Source organism: Mesocricetus auratus, unplaced genomic scaffold (assembly GCF_017639785.1).
Source record: "Mesocricetus auratus isolate SY011 unplaced genomic scaffold, BCM_Maur_2.0 Super-Scaffold_100038, whole genome shotgun sequence".
Taxonomy (NCBI): domain Eukaryota; kingdom Metazoa; phylum Chordata; class Mammalia; order Rodentia; family Cricetidae; genus Mesocricetus; species Mesocricetus auratus.
This window is the reverse complement of record NW_024429216.1, coordinates 7,957,729-7,978,106: the sequence shown is the minus strand read 5'-3', so window position 1 is coordinate 7,978,106 and position 20,378 is coordinate 7,957,729. Positions and strand designations below refer to the sequence as shown.

The following is a 20,378-nucleotide window of genomic DNA, read 5'->3' as shown; positions in this document are numbered from 1 at the left end:
GTCCGGCTCCGGGAGGCAGTGTGTCCAGTGGGTCCGGATCGGCCTGGCCCCAGCCCCGCCCCCACCCCCGCCCCAGCCGGAGGCCGACTCACTTTCTCCACGGTGCAAGCCTAGGGCTGTGAAACTTCCCGCCAATCAGATCCCTGCTCTGCCAGCGCTCTGAGAGAGGCCAATCGGTTCGCGACAGGGGAGGAGCTAGATGGACAGGTGCCGGGCGGGCTGGCGCCGGCGGGGACTCTCTTGGAGGTGGGAGGATTTCAGGAATCGGGTACTAGCTGCCGAGCATCTCCCTTGAGCCGAGGCCCCAAGTGACAAAAGTGGTTGCCACCGAGTGGATGCTCAGGGCGGTCCAGGTCCTCTAAACTGGACTTAGGCTAGCAGGCCTCACCCCTCGCTCCGCGCTAGGGGTGTTCTGTTAGAATGTAGCTGTCTGGCTAATGGAACTGATAGTTCCTCCTGTACCCACCTACCAGGCAAGAGACCAGATTCTGCTGGTGGCACTCCCTAGGGTGAGGCAGGGAGATCCTGAGTTCCAGGCTAGCCTGGGCTACATAGTGAGCCCTTCCTAACTCCTCGAACGCCTCAAATCTCGAAGAGACAAGAATGCAGCGTTGGAGTACTAATCTCACACACGCCGCAGGTGTCATCTGTCTCCATCAAGCCTTCCAGAAAGACGATCCCAAGGCTCTGCCCGTTCTTTCAGCCTCACCATCTGCAAAAGCTTGTCCCTCCCAAGTTCTGCCCTTCTGTGAATCCAGGCTACGCCCTTGACCAGACAGCTCCCTGAGGACTCCCAGCTCTACCCCTAGAAAACACCAGAACCCCTTCCCTGCCTCCCTCCTTAAAGTCTTCCCCAACCGCCAATAGCCTTTGTTCTTGAAGACCTCCAATCCCCTCCTTTGGGATGGGGCCGAGGAGGAGCCTAAGCTGCAGGAGATCATAAGCCCAGCCACACACTTTGGTGAGGTCCAGGCCCCAGGTCCTCATCACAAACTCCAAACTCAGTGCTTCTCAAGCGGGACTCCCTCCCTTCCCTATGAACTTGAGTTCCAGTCTGGCATGGCAGTGTAAGCTCTGGAATGTGCCAGCTCTTGGGAAGGGGAGCCCGAGAAACTCCAGGCCAGCCTGGTCTAGTAACAAATCCAAAGTCATCATGGGCTACATGGCAAGAACCTGTCTCAAGCCTGGGCACTGGCAGTGGTACACGCCGTTAATCCCAGCACTGGGGAGGCAGACTCAGGTGGATCTCTGTGAGTTCAAGGCCAGCCTGGTCTACAAAGCGAGTTCCAGGACAGCCAGGGCTACACAGAGAAACCCTGTCTCAGAAAACCAAACAAGCAAGAACCCATTTCAAATAAACCAACCTCAAGTTCCCGCCGTGTTTACTCAGCTTCACAACCCGCTAGAGCTCCAGACCCGCCCCCCCATCTCCACCCCTCCCGAGGTCCCTCTTCTGATTGAGCTTCAGACAGAGAGAACTGGGATCCAGACCCCACTTTCCTGTGGGTCTGAAGCCTCATCTCTCAACAGCTGGACTGTTTCGTTCCTTGATTTTGTTTGGAACTGACATTGGCTGTCTGCTCCTCCTACTTGACCTCCTGTGTTTGAAAATGGCAGGTGTATGCCCACCATCCACCAGCCAGCACGTTGGCTAAGATAAAGCGTTAGCCTAGCCCCCAGGCATATGGGGGTTCCAGCCAGAGAAAGTCATCAGGCCTCAGGCTCTACTGCACCTCCCTCCTCAGACTGAGAACAGGGAATGTCCCAGATTCAGGCTGTCACTCTCCTTCTTTCCAATGGGAGGTATACAGGACGCACTCCTCGCCCCTCCCTGCACTGAGCCACACGGGCTGACTCACACCGCAACTGCTACCACCTACAGCAATACCTGCCTCCATCCCACACTAACACCTGGAGATCAGGGCCCACCACCGCTGCCCAGGGCCACAGAGGCCCAAGGAGCAGTCGTGGTGGCCGCCAGGACTCGTTCACGGCTGTCTGCAGCTGACCCGGTGCAATAATGGAGTGCTAGCTTTGTCCATTGGCTGTGCTCCATGCTTCTGTCTTCCTGGGCCACCCCCCCAAGTCCCTGTTCACGTGGCCCTGTGGGACACCATGTCCCTCACCTGTCTCACCCCTCCCCATATCCTACCCTGTGGCTGGAGCATTTGCTGGGGGCGCTGCCGAAATTTCTCCCTTCTGCCCAGGATCCAGGGCATCGTCAATGCTCGTTGCTAGGCAACAGCCTCTGGCTCACCACTGCAATTTCCGGGGATGGCAGGGATGAGACTGGCTTCCCTCCCCCCCCCCCCCTGAATTTGAGACTGGCTTCCCTCCCCCACTCCCCCTGAATTTGGAGTCTCCAGTTCCCAGTTCTTATTTTCAGATCACATGTACGTTATTTTTCCAGATCCTAGTAGGGTCTCAGCACCTCTAGAGCTCTGAACCACAGCCTTCTAGAAGATTCTCCACATTGTTCTCTCCTCCACACACTGATTCAATCCTAGTACTGGAAAAAACACTTGAATTTGACAATATGCTCTGCTCTGCACCCTCACATTTTAGATGGTCCGACACCCGAGCGCCCACATACCCGCTACACTCTCTAGCATTCATATACCCCCCCCCAGGATATAGTGTTCCGACTATCCGGGCATGTAAAACGATTCCAGAGTTTGGGATTCAGGGGCATTCCAGAGCACCCAGGTTTCAGAGCCATTCGCCTCCAACACTCCCATTTGCATTCCGGATGCTCTGGCAATCCAGAGAACTCTATTCCACTTCGGATTTTTTTCTTTTTAGTGGGGTGGAGTAAGACAGTGTCTCATGCAACCAAGTCTGACTTCAATTGAACTCATGCAGCGGGGAGGATGACATGAACTCCCGATCTTCCTGCCTTAGCCTCCGGAGTGCTGAACTCCAGACATGAGCCCCGGAATTGCCACGACGTGGCTTTCAGGGAACTTTCACATTCCCTCTTGTTTCCTCTGCATCTCAGCAGTCTGGGCCAACCCTATATTCACTAATTTTCAGCATTCCTAATAGTAAGGCCTCACAGGTCAATTCCTTGACTTCAGCCTAGGTTTTGTTTTGTGTTTTGAGACCAGGTCTCTCACACTATGTAACTTTGGCTAGCCTGGAACTTCCATGTAAACCCGGCTGGGCATGTATTCAGAGAGATCCGCCTGCCTCTGCCATCTGAGTGCTGAGCAGAGTAAAGGCGGGTGCCACCATGCCAGACCAACACTATTTATTTATTTATTGGTTTTTCAAGACAGGGTTTCTCTGTATTGTTTTGGAGGCTGTCCTGGAACTCGCTCTGCAGACCAGGCTGGCCTCGAACTCACAGAGATCCGCCTGCCTCTGCCTCCCGAGTGCTGGGATTAAAAGTGTGCGCCACCAATGCCCAGCCTCTGCTCTGTCCATGAGACTGACCTGATTCCTAGCTTCTCAGGGCTCATGGCCTAGGTTAGGACCATGGAAACCCTCCATCAAACTGAATACAGTAACAGTTCAGGAATGGTTGCTTGACTCAATTCAAACCCATGAAAACCCAGCCTATGATTTATTTGTGCTTGTTTTTTTTGGAGGAGGGAGGTTTGTGGAGCCAAGGCTGGCCTTTCTTCTTTTTTCTTCTTTACTTTTTTTTCTCAGGGTCTATGTAGCCCTGGCCATCCTGGATTCCTCTATGTAGACCAGGCTGGCCTCGAACTCACAGAGTGCCACCTGCCTCTGCCTCCAGAATGCTGGGATTAAAGGTGTGCGCCACCACCACCTGGCCAGACTGGACTCTTAATTTGCGTGTCACTTTTTTGGTTTGTCTCTTGGTATGAAAAGTACCTGGAAGAAGCTACTTCCAGGAGGTTTATGTTGACTCACACCAAGAGTAGAGTCCATCATGGCCGGGAAGTGACAGTCACGTTGTAGAAACAATCAAGACGCAGAGAGCTATGTCCACCCTCCTGTTCCTGCCGTTGGGGGTGCCAGCCCATGGGACGGTGCCATCCACATTCAGGGTGTTTCTTTTTTTTTAATATTTTATTTATTTATTATGCATGCAATCTTCTGCCTGCATGCCAGGCTGAGGGCACCAGATCTCATTCAAGGTGGTTGTGAGCCACCATGTGGTTGCTGGGAATTGAACCTGGGTCCTCCGGAAGAACAATCAGTGCTCTTAACCACTGAGCCATCTCTCCAGCCCCAGGGTGTTTCTTCCCACTTAAATGAACTACGCAGGCCTGGGCAACCTATGGGGCCCTGAGCAGTGGATCAGTGTCTATCCCTGGAATACAAACAGTCATCGTGTGCCCATAGCACAGAGAGGGATGCTCTCTCAGCCTGGACTCTTAGGGGAGTGCCTGGACCCTACCCTGAGTGAAATGACAGACTCTAGATATCCCCTATGTGGAAGGAAGTGGTGATAGGGTGGGAGGCTGGGGGGGATGGGGGAGTGCGGGAGGAGGGGAGGGAGAGGGAACTGGGATTGACATGTAAAACAAGCTATTTAAAATTAAAATAAAAAAATTAATAAAAAAATGAGCCTACGCTAGACCATCCTTTGGAACACACAGAGGCTAAGCTAGATAATTCCTCTTAAGTTTGAGGCTTGTCTCCTAGGGGATCTTGGTTCCTGTCAGGTTGGCAGTGTTGACAAATTGAGATACTCCTGTATCAGCCTCCAGAGTGCTGACATTATAGGTGTGTCACCAGGTAGCTCAGTGACTCTTAGTACCCCAGAAGCAGACAGGCAAGAGGCTGAAAGACGTTCTAAGCCTGAAGTCGGGGGGCAAGCCAATACGCACTCTTCTTTGCCTAACCCTAAGAGAGACAACAGATGCTTTTTATTTTTGTTTTGTGCTTTTGTTTATTGACAGGGTCTCTCCACATAGGTCTAGCTGTCCTGGAATTCACTGTGTAGACTAGGCTGGCCTCAAACTCACAGAGATCTGCTGTGGATTAACCCTCCTGTACGCTGTGAAGCTGTGCTGCTCTCATTGTTAACAGAGAGCTGACTGTAGCTAGGCAGGATGTTTGGAGCAGAGAGAATGCTGGGAAGAAGGAGGGCCTAGCTGGAGGAATAGAGTCAGATTCGGAATAAGCGACACCGGAAGTTCATAGACGAGGTAAAAAGCCTCAGGACAGCACATAGGTTAATAGAAATGGGTTAATTTAAGTTGTAAAAGCTGGCTGGAGACAAGCCTAAGCTATTGGCTGAACATTTATAATTGATAATACGTATTTGTTTTTTACATTTATTTTACGTGCATTGGCATGAAAGATCCCTTGGAACTGGAGTTACAGACAGTTGTGAGCTGCCATGTGGGTGCTGGAAATTGAACCTGGGTCCTCTGGAAGAGCAGCCAGTGCTCTTAACCACTGAGCCATCTCTCCAGCCCCCTAATGATAATACACTTTTATTTAAAATTTTTATTCATTTTACATACCAACCACAGTTCCCCTCCTCCTGCTCCCCTCTCCTCTCCCCCACCCCCACCCACTCCTCAGAGAGGATAAGGCTTCCCACGGGAGTTAGCTAAGCCTGGCATTAATAAGTCTTGTGTGGTCATTTGGGGAGCGGCTTGCAGGACAGAGCTGATTGGTGGTCTAGACAGAAAACTCCACCAGCAGAGCCCCTCCTGCCTCTGCCTCTGCCAGCACTGGGATAAAAGGCGTGCTCCATCATATCCATTGCGATGTCTCTGAGTTTAAAGCCTAGAACCTGATTGGTTTCTATGTCTCCATCTTTTCCTGGGGAGCCCCCACCAAAACAAATAAACAAACCAAGAACACAAAGTGTTGGCAGTGAGGGTTTTATTAGGGAGGTGACTTTGGCTAAGGGGCCTCAGTGACTCCAAGGGGGCCCAGACCCTGGCTCCAACAGGAAGGACTGAGTCCCCCGGGGCCAGTCCATACGAAGGCACCACGGTTCAAAAGGAAGTTTCGTTAAGAGTGTTCTTGGGGGGTGTCAGGGGAGCCCCAAGACCTGTGGAGGGCCTTGGGGCCGGTGTCGGTGGCCGTCGGGGCTCGGGCACACCCCTCACCAGCTCTTGGCACCGATCCACGAAGCTCCCCGCCCCGCGGCGCCGGACCTCTGCCTGTGGTGGGCTGGGGCTCCCTCTGTGGCCGCACAGGGAGGTGTTGCTGGAGGCTGAGTGGAGACTGAGAGGGAGGGAAACTCAGTGTCATCCCGTGTCACCAGGCTGTTTCAGCTGTACGGAGGGAGGGATGGGGAGTCACGGTTACCTGGTGAGAGAGGTCCTGGGCGAGGGGCTGGGGAAAGGGCCCCGAGGGGAAGCCAAGGGGGTCAGCTCACACTGCTCCAGCTGGCCCATCAGCTCTTCTTCAGTCAGGCCACCTGCTGGGGGTGACAGAGGAGCAGGGTCAGGGGCGAGATGGGGGGGCGGGGCGGGAGTCACAGGCCAAGAGCAGGGGGAAAGAAAATGATGCAGAAACAGATGGTTGGTGGCGCCGGGCTTTGGTGGAGCACGCCTTTGATCCCAGCACTCCGAGGCAGAGGCAGGCGGATCTCTGTGAGTTCGAGGCCAGCCTGGTCTACAGATCGAGTTCCAGGACAGCCTCTAAAACAATACAGAGAAACCCTGTCTTGAAAATTCCCCCCCCCAAAAAAAGAAAAGAAAGGAAGAAAGAAAAAGAAAAAAAAATGGATGGGCTGCCCTCAGAGGCTAAGAGGGAAAGCAACACTAAGAAATGTTGTGCGCGAGGTGCGGGGGGGGGTTCCGCCAAGAAGGGTCTGAAAGGGATAGCAAAGGGACCAGAGGGGCGGGGCTGGGGAGAGCGACCACGGGCAGGGTGGGAACTGAGGCAGGATTGAAGTGAGGCAGGGAGTACCAGGGGTTTGGCCCAGGCCATCCATGGCAGTGGTCAGGTCCCACATGGCCAGGCTGCCGTTGGCCTGGCCAGTGAGCAGGTAGCGTCGGGGCCTGGAGCCCAGGCGCCTTGAACCCTCACACTCCAGCACTGTGAAGGCGGTCGTGGGCGAGCCGTCCACTGAGCGCACGGAACACACCCTGCGGGAGGCCAGGGGACAGGAGGCATCAGCCTGACCCTTCTCCTGGCAGTCCCACCTCTGAGCACCCCGGTGCTACCCCTCCACTGCCCACCCCAATCCTCATCCACCCCCACCATCGTTTATTCTGTTTGAGAGAGGGTCTCATGTAGCACAGCCTGCCCTTCATTCGCCAGGGAGTTGAGGATGACTTTGAATTCCTGATCCTTCCCCGTCTGCCTCCTGAGTGCTGGGGTTACAGGCATGTGCCATGCATGCCCTGTTTACTGGGTCTGGAGGGCAAACCCAAGACTTCATGTATGCTAGGCACGGACCCCATTCCCACTGTATTGCATGGGCTGTCTCTGGTCCAGCACAGTGACTGGGGTTTCTCAATCTTTCACACATGTAACCCTGAGGCCTATTCACCCTGTCGCCTCTGCTCCTTCAGGACCCCTCCCCGGCCTCCTCCCTGGTCCTGCCTCATTTGGGGCAGTACTCACCGCTGCCCAGTGGAGGAGAGGCGCACAAAGAGCTGGCTGGCATTTGGCACCACCTTCTGGATAAACACCTGCTGGTCATCCCGCTCCCCATAGGGACCTGGGGGGGTGGAAGGGCGGGAGAAGGGCTAGCCAGGGTCCGCAGGGCCTCCGTAGCCCGTGGCACTAGCCTTCCCCAGATGCTGAGCCAACGCCCAGACCTAGATCCTGCTCCCAGGCTGCTGCCGTTAGACAGAGGCAGACGGCGCTAGGGGCTGGCAAGGATCATCAGCGATCGGGCTTGTCGGGAGACGGTCAGTGGGAATCAATGGCCGGAGCGGGGAGTTGGCTGGGGAGTTGGCTGCGAGTACGAAGGTCAACAGCAGAGGCCAAGGCGCAAGTGAACGAGGGGCAGCAGTCAGGGCGACTGGCGGGCAACGGAGCGGCTGAACCGGCAGGCAGAGGACTACGGGGGTGGGGGGGCGGGGGGGAGCGAGAGGGGTGGGGGCGAGGGGGACCCCGCACGGAGCAGGAAGGCCTTGGGAAGGGTCAAGGGCCGGGGACAAGCGGGCACCAATGTCATTGCCGGCGCTGCAGCCTCCGTGCCCGTCGGCTGACTCCAGCGCCAGGATCTTGAAGGATGCTAGCGGAGTGGATCCGGGCTGGGTGGAGATCATGCCTCGAAAAGCGGGTCACAGACCACGTCCGGACGTGGTTGTTGTCGGCACAGACTGAAGAGCAGAGACAGCAGAAAGTCAGGCCTGGCCATGGCACCAGCACAGTTCCACCCTCCTGATGACCCACGATGAGCCCTTTCGGAAGTGTGGGGGCCCAGCTGCGGTGTTTCCCTTTCAGGGATTCTCTCTGCCCGAGTTCCAGAAGCCGGCCAGATGCCCAGAGAGCCCGTTGGCTCTGCCTCTGAAGTGGCTTGAGTCTGACCCTGTGTTACCCCTCTTCACCTCATCTCCTTTCTCAGCCTCCTGATGCTGTCCGGTCCCTACAGGCCACACTCAGCCAAAACAAGGCGCCCGACACGGCCACGCCCCCCTCTGCATTTCTCCCCGCCCCCTCTCCCCACTGCTTCCTTGCAAGGTTCCCTCTGACTGGGATGCTGGGCCCTGATGATCTGAACCTGTGAACCATGTCTGCTCTAAGGTCCTCGGCCTCTGGCAGCCTTGCCCTGAATCAGCCTCTTCCATGACCCTCGCATGCTTGAAAAAGAAATGTGAACGGAAGGTGAGGTCCAAAGGGGCCTAAATTCAAGGCTAGCCTGGGCTGTGTAGGGAGACACTATCTCAGCCAAAACCCCAGGGGCTGGGTGATACCTCACTTGGCGAAGAGTTTGCCGTGGAGCATAAGGGCCCGAATGAGGAGTCACATGATTGTCACCCCCACTCTAGAGAAGTCCCTGGGGCTTCCCCGCCAGCCACCCTAGCATACGGGCAATCTCCAGATCCCATAAGAGTCTTAAAAAACAAGATGGAGGGGCTGGAGATAGGTCAGCGGTTAAGAGCACTGGCTGCTCTTCCAGAGGTCCCGGGGTTCGATTCCCAGCACCCACATGGTGGCTCATAGCTGTCTGTAACTCCAGGATCTGACACTCTCACACAGACACACATGCAGGGAAAACAACAATGTACATAAAATAAAACAAAACAGACAAACATAAAAACAAAAATGAAGAGACAGCTAAGAGTTTTAGACCATTTGCTATGCTTGCAGAGGAACTGAATTCAGTTCCCAGCACCCATGTTGGGTGTCGCGAAACCACCTACAACCCCATCTCCAGGGACACTGACATCTCTTCTATCTGCAGACACATACACACGTTTTCTTTAAATCTTTTTGTTTGTTTGTTTTTTGAGACAGATTTTGTCTATGTAGCCCTGGCTGTCCTGGAACTCACATTGTAGACCAGGCTGGCCTTGAACTGGCAGTGATTCTCCTGCCTCTGCCTCCTGAGTGCTGGGATTGTAGAGCCCAGTCACTGTGTCCATTACAGTCTTCCTCTGCCTGGGGCCTCCTGCTAGCCTCTGCCTGGGAGGGCTGTCTCTCCACACAGCTCTCTCCACTGACAGCGCCAGCCTCAGGAGGCTGTCCCTCCTGCCTGGGGACCCACCTGAGATGAGGTGCTTCTCTGACAGCATGATCTTGGTGACCGGGCTGCGGTGCACGCTGAAGGTCTGGAAGAGCTGGGGCCCCGAGCCCACAGTCTCGGGGTGCTGGACGATGACCCGCACAACCCCCGAGCTGGTCCCATAGGCAATCTCGATCCAGTTCCCACTGTCACCTTAGGAAGGGCCGACAGCAAACAAGGTCAGTCCCGGAAACAGAGCCAGGGCAGAGAGGGAGGGAAGGATGGGGGGGGGAGAGAGACAGAAAGAGAGACACAGAGACACACACAGGACTAGGAAGAAACACGGGGGTGGGGGCTGGAGAGACAGCCCAGTGATTGAGAGCATTGGCTGCTCTTCTGGAAGACCCAGGTTCAAATCCCAGGACCCACAGGGCAGCTCACAGCCGCCTATAACTCCTGTTCCAGGGGAATCTAATGCCTTATTTTGGTCTCTTTGGGTGCCAAGCATGAACACAACATACTTACATACATGCAGCAAAACACTCATACACATAAAACAATAAATCTTTTTAAAAATTCCAGAATGACATATAAACAGAGAATAAGAAAAGAATCCATCTCGCAGTGTCTCAGTAACTCCATGGACATTTCAGTTTGAGGATCTTGAAATTTTTTTTTTTGAGACAGAGTCTCACTAGGTAACCCTGGCTGATCTAGAATTTCGTATGTAAATCAGTCTGACTTCGAACTCATGAACTCACAAAGATTCCCCCCTCAGCCCTCTACCTCTGCCTCCCTGAGCTCTAGAGAGGTTCCCAGTAAAGAACACAGGTAGGTAAAATGTGTGTAGCACTTTGTGTAGTGGTAACAGGTGATGCACTTGTATCCCACATAGGAACATGGATAGATACTAAATCTAGGAGACACGGAGAAGAACCGAGGGGCTAGCCTGTGATCCCAGCAGTCAGGAGGCTCAAGCAGAAGGATGACGTGTTCTTGAGTTAGAGGCTAGCCTGGGCTACAGAGAAAGATCCTGCCCTCCCCCAAAAGGGGAGGGAATGTCAAGGCTCCTTGAACTTGGATTTGGTTTGGTTTGGTTTTTGGAGACAGGGTTTCTCTGTATGTAGCCCTAGCTGTCCTGAAACTCACCCTGTAGATCAGGCTGGCCTCAAACTCACTGAGATTCGCCTGCCTCTGCCTCCTGAGTGCTGGGATTAAAGGCGTGCGCCACCAATTCCTGGCTCTTTTCCTTCTGGGGGGGGATTTTTAAAAAAGCTTATTTATTTATTATGAATACAACATCCTGCCTCCATGTATGTCTGCATGCCAGAAGAGGACACCAGATCTCATTACAGATGGTTGTGAGCCACCATGTGGTTGCTGGGAATTGAACTCAGGACCTCTGGAAGAGCAGTCAGTGCTCTTAACCTCTGAGCCGTCTCTCCAGCCCCCGGGGGAATTTTTTTTTACGTTAAATTTTTACTCATATTCACACTAACCACAGTTCCTCCTCCCTCCCCAAGCTTAGATTTGTCTACTATCTGGCATGTATCCATTTTCCTGGTTTTATGGATTATGTAAATGTCATGTCCTGATGGGAGACGGGAAGGACACAAGAATTAATTAACAGTGGCTTGTCATGGACAGGCCAGCAGAACCTAAAAGAGGGCTAAACAAAACCAACGTAAAGCCACACGCTGAGGGAAATGAGAACTAAAGTGTCCTCACTTCCTGAGTAACCACACGAGACACAGCACACACGCCGGGGCACAGCTACAGACCGGTCTGGGGCTGTCCGGTGACAGCAGGGACAGAGGCTTCATCACAGCTTACTGGTCTTGGGGGTGAGGTAGACGCTCAGTGCAGTGACCCCATCCTCTGCCGGGTCTCGGTAGAGCTCACTGACAAGAAGGTCATTGTCCTTCATCCGAAGGGGAAATTTCTGTACATCTAGATGGGCAGGCAGGGGTGGGGTGGATGTGTGGGAGACTCCCACTCCAGTCCACCCCTCGGGTGACAGGAGGAAGGACATGCTCACCTACGTAATAGATGGAGCCATTGCTACAGCCCAGAAGCAGGAAGGAACCGGCTGCATCATAACTGGTGATAGGCTGGACCTCCTGGACCTGAGGCGGGAAAGAGGCAGCAGTGTGGGACGCTCCTGGCATCCCTGCCTTTCTCCCATAGTTCCCTTTTCTGTGTGCCCAGCCTGGCCAGGCTACCCAAGCCTGAGCCTATCCCTTCCAGCCTTGTCAGGAGCCACCTGAGTCTACTCTAACACCACGGCTCTCCCTGCAACAAACGTCACGGCTCTCCCTGTAACGTCACGGCTCTCCCTGTAACGTCACGGCTCTCCCTGCCATGTCACTGCTCTCCCTGTAACATCACTGCTCTCCCTGTAACATCACGGCTCTCCCTGTAACATCACGGCTCTCCCTGTAACATCACTGCTCTCCCTGTAACATCACTGCTCTCCCTGTAACATCACTGCTCTCCCTGTAACGTCACGGCTCTCCCTGTAACGTCACGGCTCTCCCTGTAACGTCACGGCTCTCCCTGTAACGTCAGGGCTCTCCCTGTAACGTCACGGCTCTCCCTGCAACGTCAAGGCTCTCCCTGTAACATCACGGCTCTCCCTGCAACGTCAAGGCTCTCCCTGTAACATCACGGCTCTCCCTGTAACATCACGGCTCTCCCTGTAACATCACAGCTCTCCCTGTAACATCACGGCTCTCCCTGTAACATCACGGCTCTCCCTGTAACATCACGGCTCTCCCTGTAACATCACGGCTCTCCCTGTAACATCAGGGCTCTCCCTGTAACATCACGGCTCTCCCTGTAACGTCACGGCTCTCCTTGTAACATCAGGGCTCTCCCTGTAACGTCACGGCTCTCCCTGTAACGTCACGGCTCTCCCTGTAACATCACGGCTCTCCCTGTAACGTCACGGCTCTCCCTGTAACATCACGGCTCTTCCTGTAACATCACGGCTCTCCCTGTAACATCACGGCTCTCCCTGTAACATCAGGGCTCTCCCTGTAACGTCACGGCTCTCCCTGTAACATCAGGGCTCTCCCTGTAACGTCACGGCTCTCCCTGTAACGTCACGGCTCTCCCTGTAACATCACGGCTCTCACTGTAACATCATGGCCCTCCCTGTAACGTCACGGCTCTCCCTGTAACGTCACGGCTCTCCCTGTAACGTCACGGCTCTCCCTGTAACATCACGGCTCTCCCTGTAACATCATGGCCCTCCCTGTAACGTCACGGCTCTCCCTGTAACGTCACGGCTCTCCCTGTAACGTCACGGCTCTCCCTGTAACATCACGGCTCTCCCTGTAACATCATGGCTCTCCCTGTAACATCACGGCTATCCTTGCAACGTCACGGCTTTCGCTGTAACTGGCCTTTGCACATTCCTCTCTGTCTTAGACTGTCGATCATTCCTTAGCACACTTCTGTTTTTGTTGAGTTTTTAAAAATTATTTTCTAAGATCATGTGTGTGTGTATCTGTGTGTGGGTGTGTACACATAAATGTGGGAGCCCACAGAGGCCAGAGGTGTCAGAGCCCCTGGAGCTGGAGTCATAGGTGATTGTGAGCCACCTGGTGGGGTGCTGGGAATGGATCATGAGACCTCTGGACAGTGCGTGCTCTTAACTGCTAAACCGTCTCCGCGGCCCCATTTTTGTTGATCTCTGACACAGCCACATGTAGCTCAAGCAGGTGTTGAACCTGCGGAGTAGCTCAAGCTTCCATTAAAGTATTGATCCTCCTGCCTCCATCTTCCATGTACTGGGATTGTATGTAGGCAAGTGCCACCATGCCTGGAAGTCTCTTAGACTTGCGTGTGTGTGTGTGTGTGTGTGTGTGTGTGTGTGTGTGTGTGTGTGTGTGTGTGTCTGTCTGTCTGTCTGTCTGTCTGGTATCTTGTTTAGCACTGAGGGTAGAACTTAGGGCCTCCTTCCTGCTAGCCAAGCACTCTACCACTAATCCACACCACCCCAGCCCTCACTGGGGAATTCTAAGGAGGTGTTCTACTACTGAGCCACAGTCCCAGTCTCTCACTGGGGGATTCTAGGCAGGGACTCTACCACTAATCCACACCACCCCAGCCCTCACTGGGGAATTCTAAGGAGGTGTTCTACTACTGAGCCACAGTCCCAGTCTCTCACTGGGGGATTCTAGGCAGGGGCTCTACCACTGAGCCACACCCTAGCCCCTCACTGGAGGATTCTAGGCAGGGCCTCTACCACTGTTACAGTTCTTGCTGTTCTCTCTCTCTCTCTCTGTTTGTCTGTCTCTCTCCTCCCTTTCTCCCTCTCTTTCTTTCTTCCTTTCTTTTTCCTTTGTTTTCTTTTTGTTTGTTTGTTTTTGTTTTTTGAGACAGGGTTTCTCTGTGGTTTTGGAGGCTGTCCTGCAACTCACTCTGTAGACCAGGCTGGCCTCGAACTCACAGAGATCCGCCTGCCCCTACCTCCTGAGTGCTGGGATTAAAGGTGTGCACCACCAACGCCTGGCTCTCCCTCTCTTTCTTTCTCTCCTTTGGAAACAGGCTGCCACTAAACTGCCTAGGTGCTCACTCTGTAGCTCAGGCTGGCCTTGCATTTTAATCTCTCACCTCAGCCTCTTGAATAGTTTGGGTTACAGGCCTGCACCACCAGGCCCAACCTGGCTCAGTGGTTCTGACTTTCCTCCGTCTCTTTCGCTTCTGTGTCCCTTGCTTCCATGGTTTTTCCTGTCTCTCTCCCCCCAAGCTTCTTTCTGTGCCTCTGATCTCTCCCAGTATACTTTTCCAAGAGAAACACAATACGGTTCCTCCTTTTTCCTCCAGGTTTCAGACACGGCCTGGGCTGGGTAGAGTCATGAGCACCCGCATCTGCCTTTCTTGCTTCATACTTTCCATACCATCTCTACGCCTGCTCCAGCCCAGGGCCTGAAGAATCCTCCCCACTCCTTTCCAAACCCACACCCTTCATGTCGTTTCTTCCAGCACTCTCCCAGAAGTCTCCCGGGTGCTCTAAGTTCTCTGTGGAGCCCTGGCTGTCCTGGAACTCGCTCTGTAGACCAGGCTGGCTTCGAACTCACAGAGATCCGTCTGCCTCTGCCTCCCGAGTGCTGGGACTAAAGGCGTGCGCCACCACATCTGGTGCTCCGTGGACTTTTTTATCCCACACCCACTATGGGGTTCTCTCTCTAGGCGGTGTGAAACAGGAAGGGACTCGTGCACTTGGGAAGAGGGAGCCAGGGTGGTCCAAACTCACCTGCCAGTGCTTGGTAACAGCGTTCCACACCCCAATGCGCCCTGTGTGGCTGGTGGCAATGAGCTGGTTCCCAACGAAGAACAAGGCCTCCACGGGTACACCCAGGTGGAAGACACCTGCAGGCAGCAAGGAGACGCTGGAAGCCTACTGCAGGGGTGGGGGTGGGGCTGCAAGACTCTGGAAGCCTACTGCAGGGGTGGGGTGGGGCTGCAAGACTCTGGAAGCCTACTGCAGGGGTGGGGGTGGCTGCAAGAGCCACAAGACCTATGGGTTGGACTGGGAAATGGAATCCCTGTTGCAAAGAGGAGTCCAGGAATTACACAGACATTTTGATGGGTGTGGAACTCTAAGGGCGGGGAAAACTCTAACAGATAGGTCTCCTAAAAGGATTAACCCTCCTATTGGGGCACAGGGCTATGACAACTGAGGGCTGAATTTTGTTGTTATTGTTTTGAGTTGGTCTCATGTAGCCCAGGCTAGCCTGTAGCTTCTGTGTGCTGGATTATAGCTGTGTACCACCAGACCCAGTTTATCTGGGGATTTCATGCATGCCCCCCCTTTCCAGACATATAAATAAACAAATATAAAAATAAAATAAAACCAGTGTGTTAACTGGGCATGGTGGCACTTGGGGTGGCTGTGGTCCAGCATTCAGGAGTTAAGGACAAGAAGATCTGGAATTCAAGGCTTGAGCTACATGGTAAAACGGTGTCTAAGACAAAATGAAACGCGTAAGATTCTGAAGGTCTGGAACATTCTCTCACGGGGTAAGGAAGTTGAGTAGGACACAGAATTCTGATTCTTCTCATATGGGTATCCAGTTTCACGGGTTGGGTTATTTGAACAGATTAAGAATTCTACAGGGTTCTAGAAGAGTCCAAAGGGCATACCTATCTCAGAGCCGCCACCTTGTGCCTGCAGAGCCCACAGAAGAATCTCGCTGCCTGTGGCTGCAGCCACCATCTTGTCGTGCTCACCCAGAGCACCACCAAGCACCCGAGCTGTGAGAGCCAGGCGCTCAACGGGCCAGTCCAGGCGTGGGCTGGAAAATGCCAGCTGCCAGCCAGAGGCTTCCTTCAGCCTGTGACATTGGGGGACATCAGCAACCCCTACCTCAGAACCTCCCTATCCACAAGGGTCAGAGCCTCCCACAACCCCATCCCCACCCTCGGAACCTGTAGCAGACGAGAAAGTGGGTATAGGCCACAGCAATCCAGTTGTGGTGACCACAGACCAGTCGCACCATCCCTGGCTCCTCCGGTTGGCCTTGCAGGGTAAGAGAGGAAACCAGAGCAGGGTCACAGGGGCCCACTAGCTCTGACCTCCTAAAGGACAGAAATTTAAACTCTATCTGGTGATGCAGGCCTGTAATCTCAGGTACTTTGGTGGTTGAGACAGAAGGAACACAAGTTTAAGTCTACTCTGGGCAACTCACTGAGTCCCTGTCTCAAAACAGAAAGAGAAGGCTAGGCTCAGGGGAATTGGTTCAACATATAAAAACAGTTCTGGCACAAGCCAGACAACCTGGGTTCAACCTCCAAAACCCACATGGTACCCTCTGACCTCTGCAAGTGCACTGTGTATATATTCACAAATGCACATGCTCACGGTGATGATAATCAAACTAATCAAACAAAAACAAGGGCTCGAAGAGCCCACATACTCGTAATTCTAGCACTCGGGAGGCTGAGGAAGGAGGACTGGATGGCCTTGAGCTTAGGCCAGCCTGGGCCAGAGTGAAATCCTGTCTCAAAACAAAACAAAACAATGAAAGAGGTTCTACGGTGCCAGAATGTACACTCGGCTCAGTCCCAAGCATAACACGCATGCGCATACCTGATGGGGATGGAGGCACTCTCTCGTCCAACATTCGGCCCAGCAGCCCTGCGTTACCCAAGTTGGGGGGCATGGTATTGCTCCGTCGGACAGGGGCTGGACGTCCCCCTATTTGCTGGGGCCCCACCAGGCTGTGCCTGTTTCTCCGCTTCACTGGGAACACTATAGGGAGGGGGCATGTCAGTCACCATAATCATAGTCCTGAGTACTTAAACTACAACAGGCACGAGTTCCCTGTGTAGGTCACAGTGCTCTGGAGAAGCTGTTCTGTGGTACCAGGATGCAGCATCCAATGACCCAGAAGCCTAGTATAGAGAAAGACCCAGTTTGGTGCTGCTATGTAAGATATTGGTGCCTTTTCATTATTTGCTAATTTTAGCCAGGCGGGTAGGCAGGTCTGTAATTGCAACCACTTGGAAATCTGGAGCTGGGAGATAGTAAATTCAAGGCCAGGCTGGGCAACTTAGAGAGACCCTGTCTAAAACAGACAACAATAAAACAGAGGGGCAGTAAGATGCCTCAGTAGGTAAAGGTGCTTGCCACCAAGTCTAACAATCATGACTTTGATCCTGGGACCCCGCGTGGCGGAAGGAGAGAAAGGATTCCTACAAGCTGTCCTCTGATCTCCACATACGTCTCTCCCATGTGCCCCAATAAATAAATACATGTAACAACTATCATTTTACAGTAAAAATAGATGGTCTGTGGCTTGGCAGTTTGTCCCAGACTTTACCAGGCTGTGGGCATGATTCAGGAGTAGAACACAGTCAAGGTTTGGGAGTGTGGCTCTGTTCTATGGCACCTGCTGAGGGTACAACACCTTGGGTGCCAACTGTAGTTCTATAGCAAATACATAATAAAATAAGGAATCTAACTACAGGGGATACAGAGATAGCTCGTGGGTAAAGTACTTGCTATACCCCCGGAGCTAGGAAGGCAAACTAAGATGAATCCTCATACTTTGCTGGCAAGCCCAGCCAGTCAATGAATTCCAGGTTTACTGAGACAGGGTCTCAATAATAATAATAATAGCTATTATTACTTATTATTATAGAATAAAGTAAAACTTTGGTTATCTTCCCTCCTAATAAGGGGAACTCTCTTCCTTGGCAGACAGAGCACTGTATTGTGGTGTTTATTTTGAAACATTGTCTCCCAGTGTATTCCTGACTGTCCTGGAACTGGATATGTGAACCAAATTGTTTTCCAACTCACAGAGATCCCCCACCCCCGCCTCGGCCCCCTGAGCTGGGATTAGAGGCGTGTGTTACCAGCTGTCTACTCAGGGTTTATTTTCATGTTTCTCCTGTACTTGTGGCATAAAGTCAGCATGAGAACACTATACTTTAAATGTTTTGTCTTTTTGTTTCGTGTTTCTTTTCTGAAAAAGCAGGGTGAAACTTAAGAAGACTCAGACACCTCCCATCATGCTTCTGAGCTCACGGGAAATGCTGTTCCCTTCCAAACAGCTGATAAAAAAACTACAACTCCCAGTGCAGCTCAGGGCTCCAAATGCAGGTACCTAAGAGTTTGTAGCTTTATGGGAAATGTAGTCTTTAACCCAGCCTCCCCCTCTCCAGCAGCTCTTGGGAGTGCCCACCTGGAGGAGGTAGATAACCATTGAAGAGGACATTTCCACAGGAAGATCGGTCCAGCTCTTCCCTTACCTGCAGGCGGCGAACTGCAAAGGAAGGGCGGACTCAAAACTCGGTCTTGAGGGACTCTAAGGCTGACCCATGTCCCTCTCCCCACTTTTCCCCCCACAGAACCTCCAACTGCTTCAGAGCTACCCACACCAAACGCTCTTAGCTCTAACCCAAACGTCTTTCTGAGTAATGGGAACGGCGGGGTGGGGGGCACCACACACCACACGGGACACTCGGAGACTTCTACTTACCGAGTGGAGTAAGCCCATAGAATTGGGCTTCATGGAGGAGGCTGGACCCATGGATACCCCTGGGTAAACAGAAGAGACTCCGGGTAAAAGTCTGGGGTGTAGGGGTGGGGAGTTTTTTAAAATTTCTTTATTTATCGCATATACAGTGCTCTGCCTACACACCAGAAGAAGGCACCAGATTGAATTGTAGATGGTTGTGAGCCACCATGTGGTTGCTGGGGATTGAACTCAGGACCTCTGGAAAAGCAGTCAGTGCTCTTAACCTCTGAGCCATCTCTCTGGTGCCCTGAAACTGCCATAGTTTTGACGACTTAAGATTTTAGGGAGTTTCCGGGTGGTGCACACCTGCCACCTCAGAGCATCAGAAGAAGAGGCAGGAGGATCAGTGTAAGTTTGAGGCCAGCCTGGCTACCAGGGCCACAGAGCAAGACCTCATCTCAAACAAATACATGAAATACTTTTTAAAAATCTAGGAGGGAACTAAGATATGAGAGTGCATGTATTTGGAAGGGGGACTGAAAAATCCTAATAGAATGGGACAAATGAACAGTCCGAGAAGGAGGAGACTTACATTGTAGGTTTACCATACCAACCTGGGGTCTAACTCTTTGGTCCGCAGGAAGTTGAGGATGGGGGCAAAGACGGTGGGGTCCCTGTCGATGAAGATCTGCACGGGGTGGGGAGGGCGCGGTAAAGACCGGGAGGAAGCCGGGCGTTGGTGGCGCACGCCTTTAATCCCAGCACTCGGGAGGCAGAGGCAGGCGGATCTCTGTGAGTTCGAGGCCAGCCTGGTCTACAAAGTGAGTTCCGGGACAGCCTCCAAAGCCACAGAGAAACCCTGCCTCGAAAAACCAAAACAAAAAACAAAAAAGACCGGGAGGAAGTGGGAGGCCCTGGCCCTCCTCCCACAGGCCGTCCCTCTTGATTTCTGCCCCACTCACAGCTCCGGTCTCATCTTTCAGAGTTGAGATGCGTCCGCTCAAAAGACTACGCGCAGCGAGGGGAAGCCGAGGAGGTGTCGTGGGCCGAGTTGCAGAGGTCAGTAAGCGTGGAAATAAGTCTCCCCACACCCGATCCTGTCATCCCCTCCTACCCTCGCCCCAAACTGGCTCTCCCGATCACCTGGAGAAGAAGGAGTCTGGGATCCAGGTGAGCGTCTGGCGAGAGGTACTGAACCTGGGCGGTGGGGCAAGCCGAGGAGGCAGATGACGGGGAGGTGGAGACCGCTCCCTCCTCCTGCCCGACCCACGCACCAAGTCTTCCCTCCTTTGCAGTTTCCATTATCAAGCGCCAAGCCTCTAGCACGGGGCGGAGCAACCACTGATGGACAGCGATTACCTCCCCCACTCCCAGAAGAGGCGGGCATCCCCCGCCTCAGTCCCGTAGGATGGGGCCTCAGGGACCTCCGTACTCACCGCTTGCCCCCCACGTTCAGATGAATGACTTCCCCGGGGGCTCCCCGACTCGGGACCCCCTCCGCTGCAGTCGTCGCAACAGCCATGGCCCCCCGGCGAGCCTGCCGGTCTGCACCCACTTCCGGGTGTGCACAGACCCCGCCCCCGGCGCTCGCTTATTGGTCTAGAGACTCCAGGATTCTCCGGCGATTGGACAGAGCGCTCGCTCATCGCAGTTACGTCCTCTGACTCTTTAAAGCCGGGCGGTCTTTCCTGGCTTTGACGGGGCGCACCTCGGGGCATAACTTCCCCCTTTTCTAGTTCCCTTTCTTAGGTACAACATCTAGACGACTCGCTGAGGAGTTACGTGTGCAGATCTTGAAATGAGCCTACGCCGATGGGTAAGTAGGCACAGTGGGTAGAATC

The 20,378-nt window shown here is 53.5% G+C and overlaps 1 protein-coding gene across 1 annotated transcript; it reads right to left on the bottom strand.

Moving 5' to 3' along the window:
- Positions 1–5,796: 5,796 nt before the first annotated feature.
- Shkbp1 (SH3KBP1 binding protein 1) lies at positions 5,797–20,318 on the bottom strand. The gene is given in 19 exon segments (XM_005086567.4): positions 5,797–6,159; positions 6,244–6,358; positions 6,850–7,028; positions 7,510–7,606; positions 8,060–8,171; positions 8,173–8,216; positions 9,605–9,775; positions 11,396–11,512; positions 11,601–11,688; positions 14,826–14,941; positions 15,716–15,906; positions 16,001–16,091; positions 16,662–16,823; positions 18,262–18,342; positions 18,559–18,617; positions 19,152–19,225; positions 19,500–19,545; positions 19,681–19,734; positions 19,974–20,318. Coding segments are annotated over 19 exon segments (2,115 nt in total). The 5' UTR covers positions 20,060–20,318; the 3' UTR covers positions 5,797–5,927.
- Between the last annotated feature and the right edge of the window lie 60 nt (positions 20,319–20,378).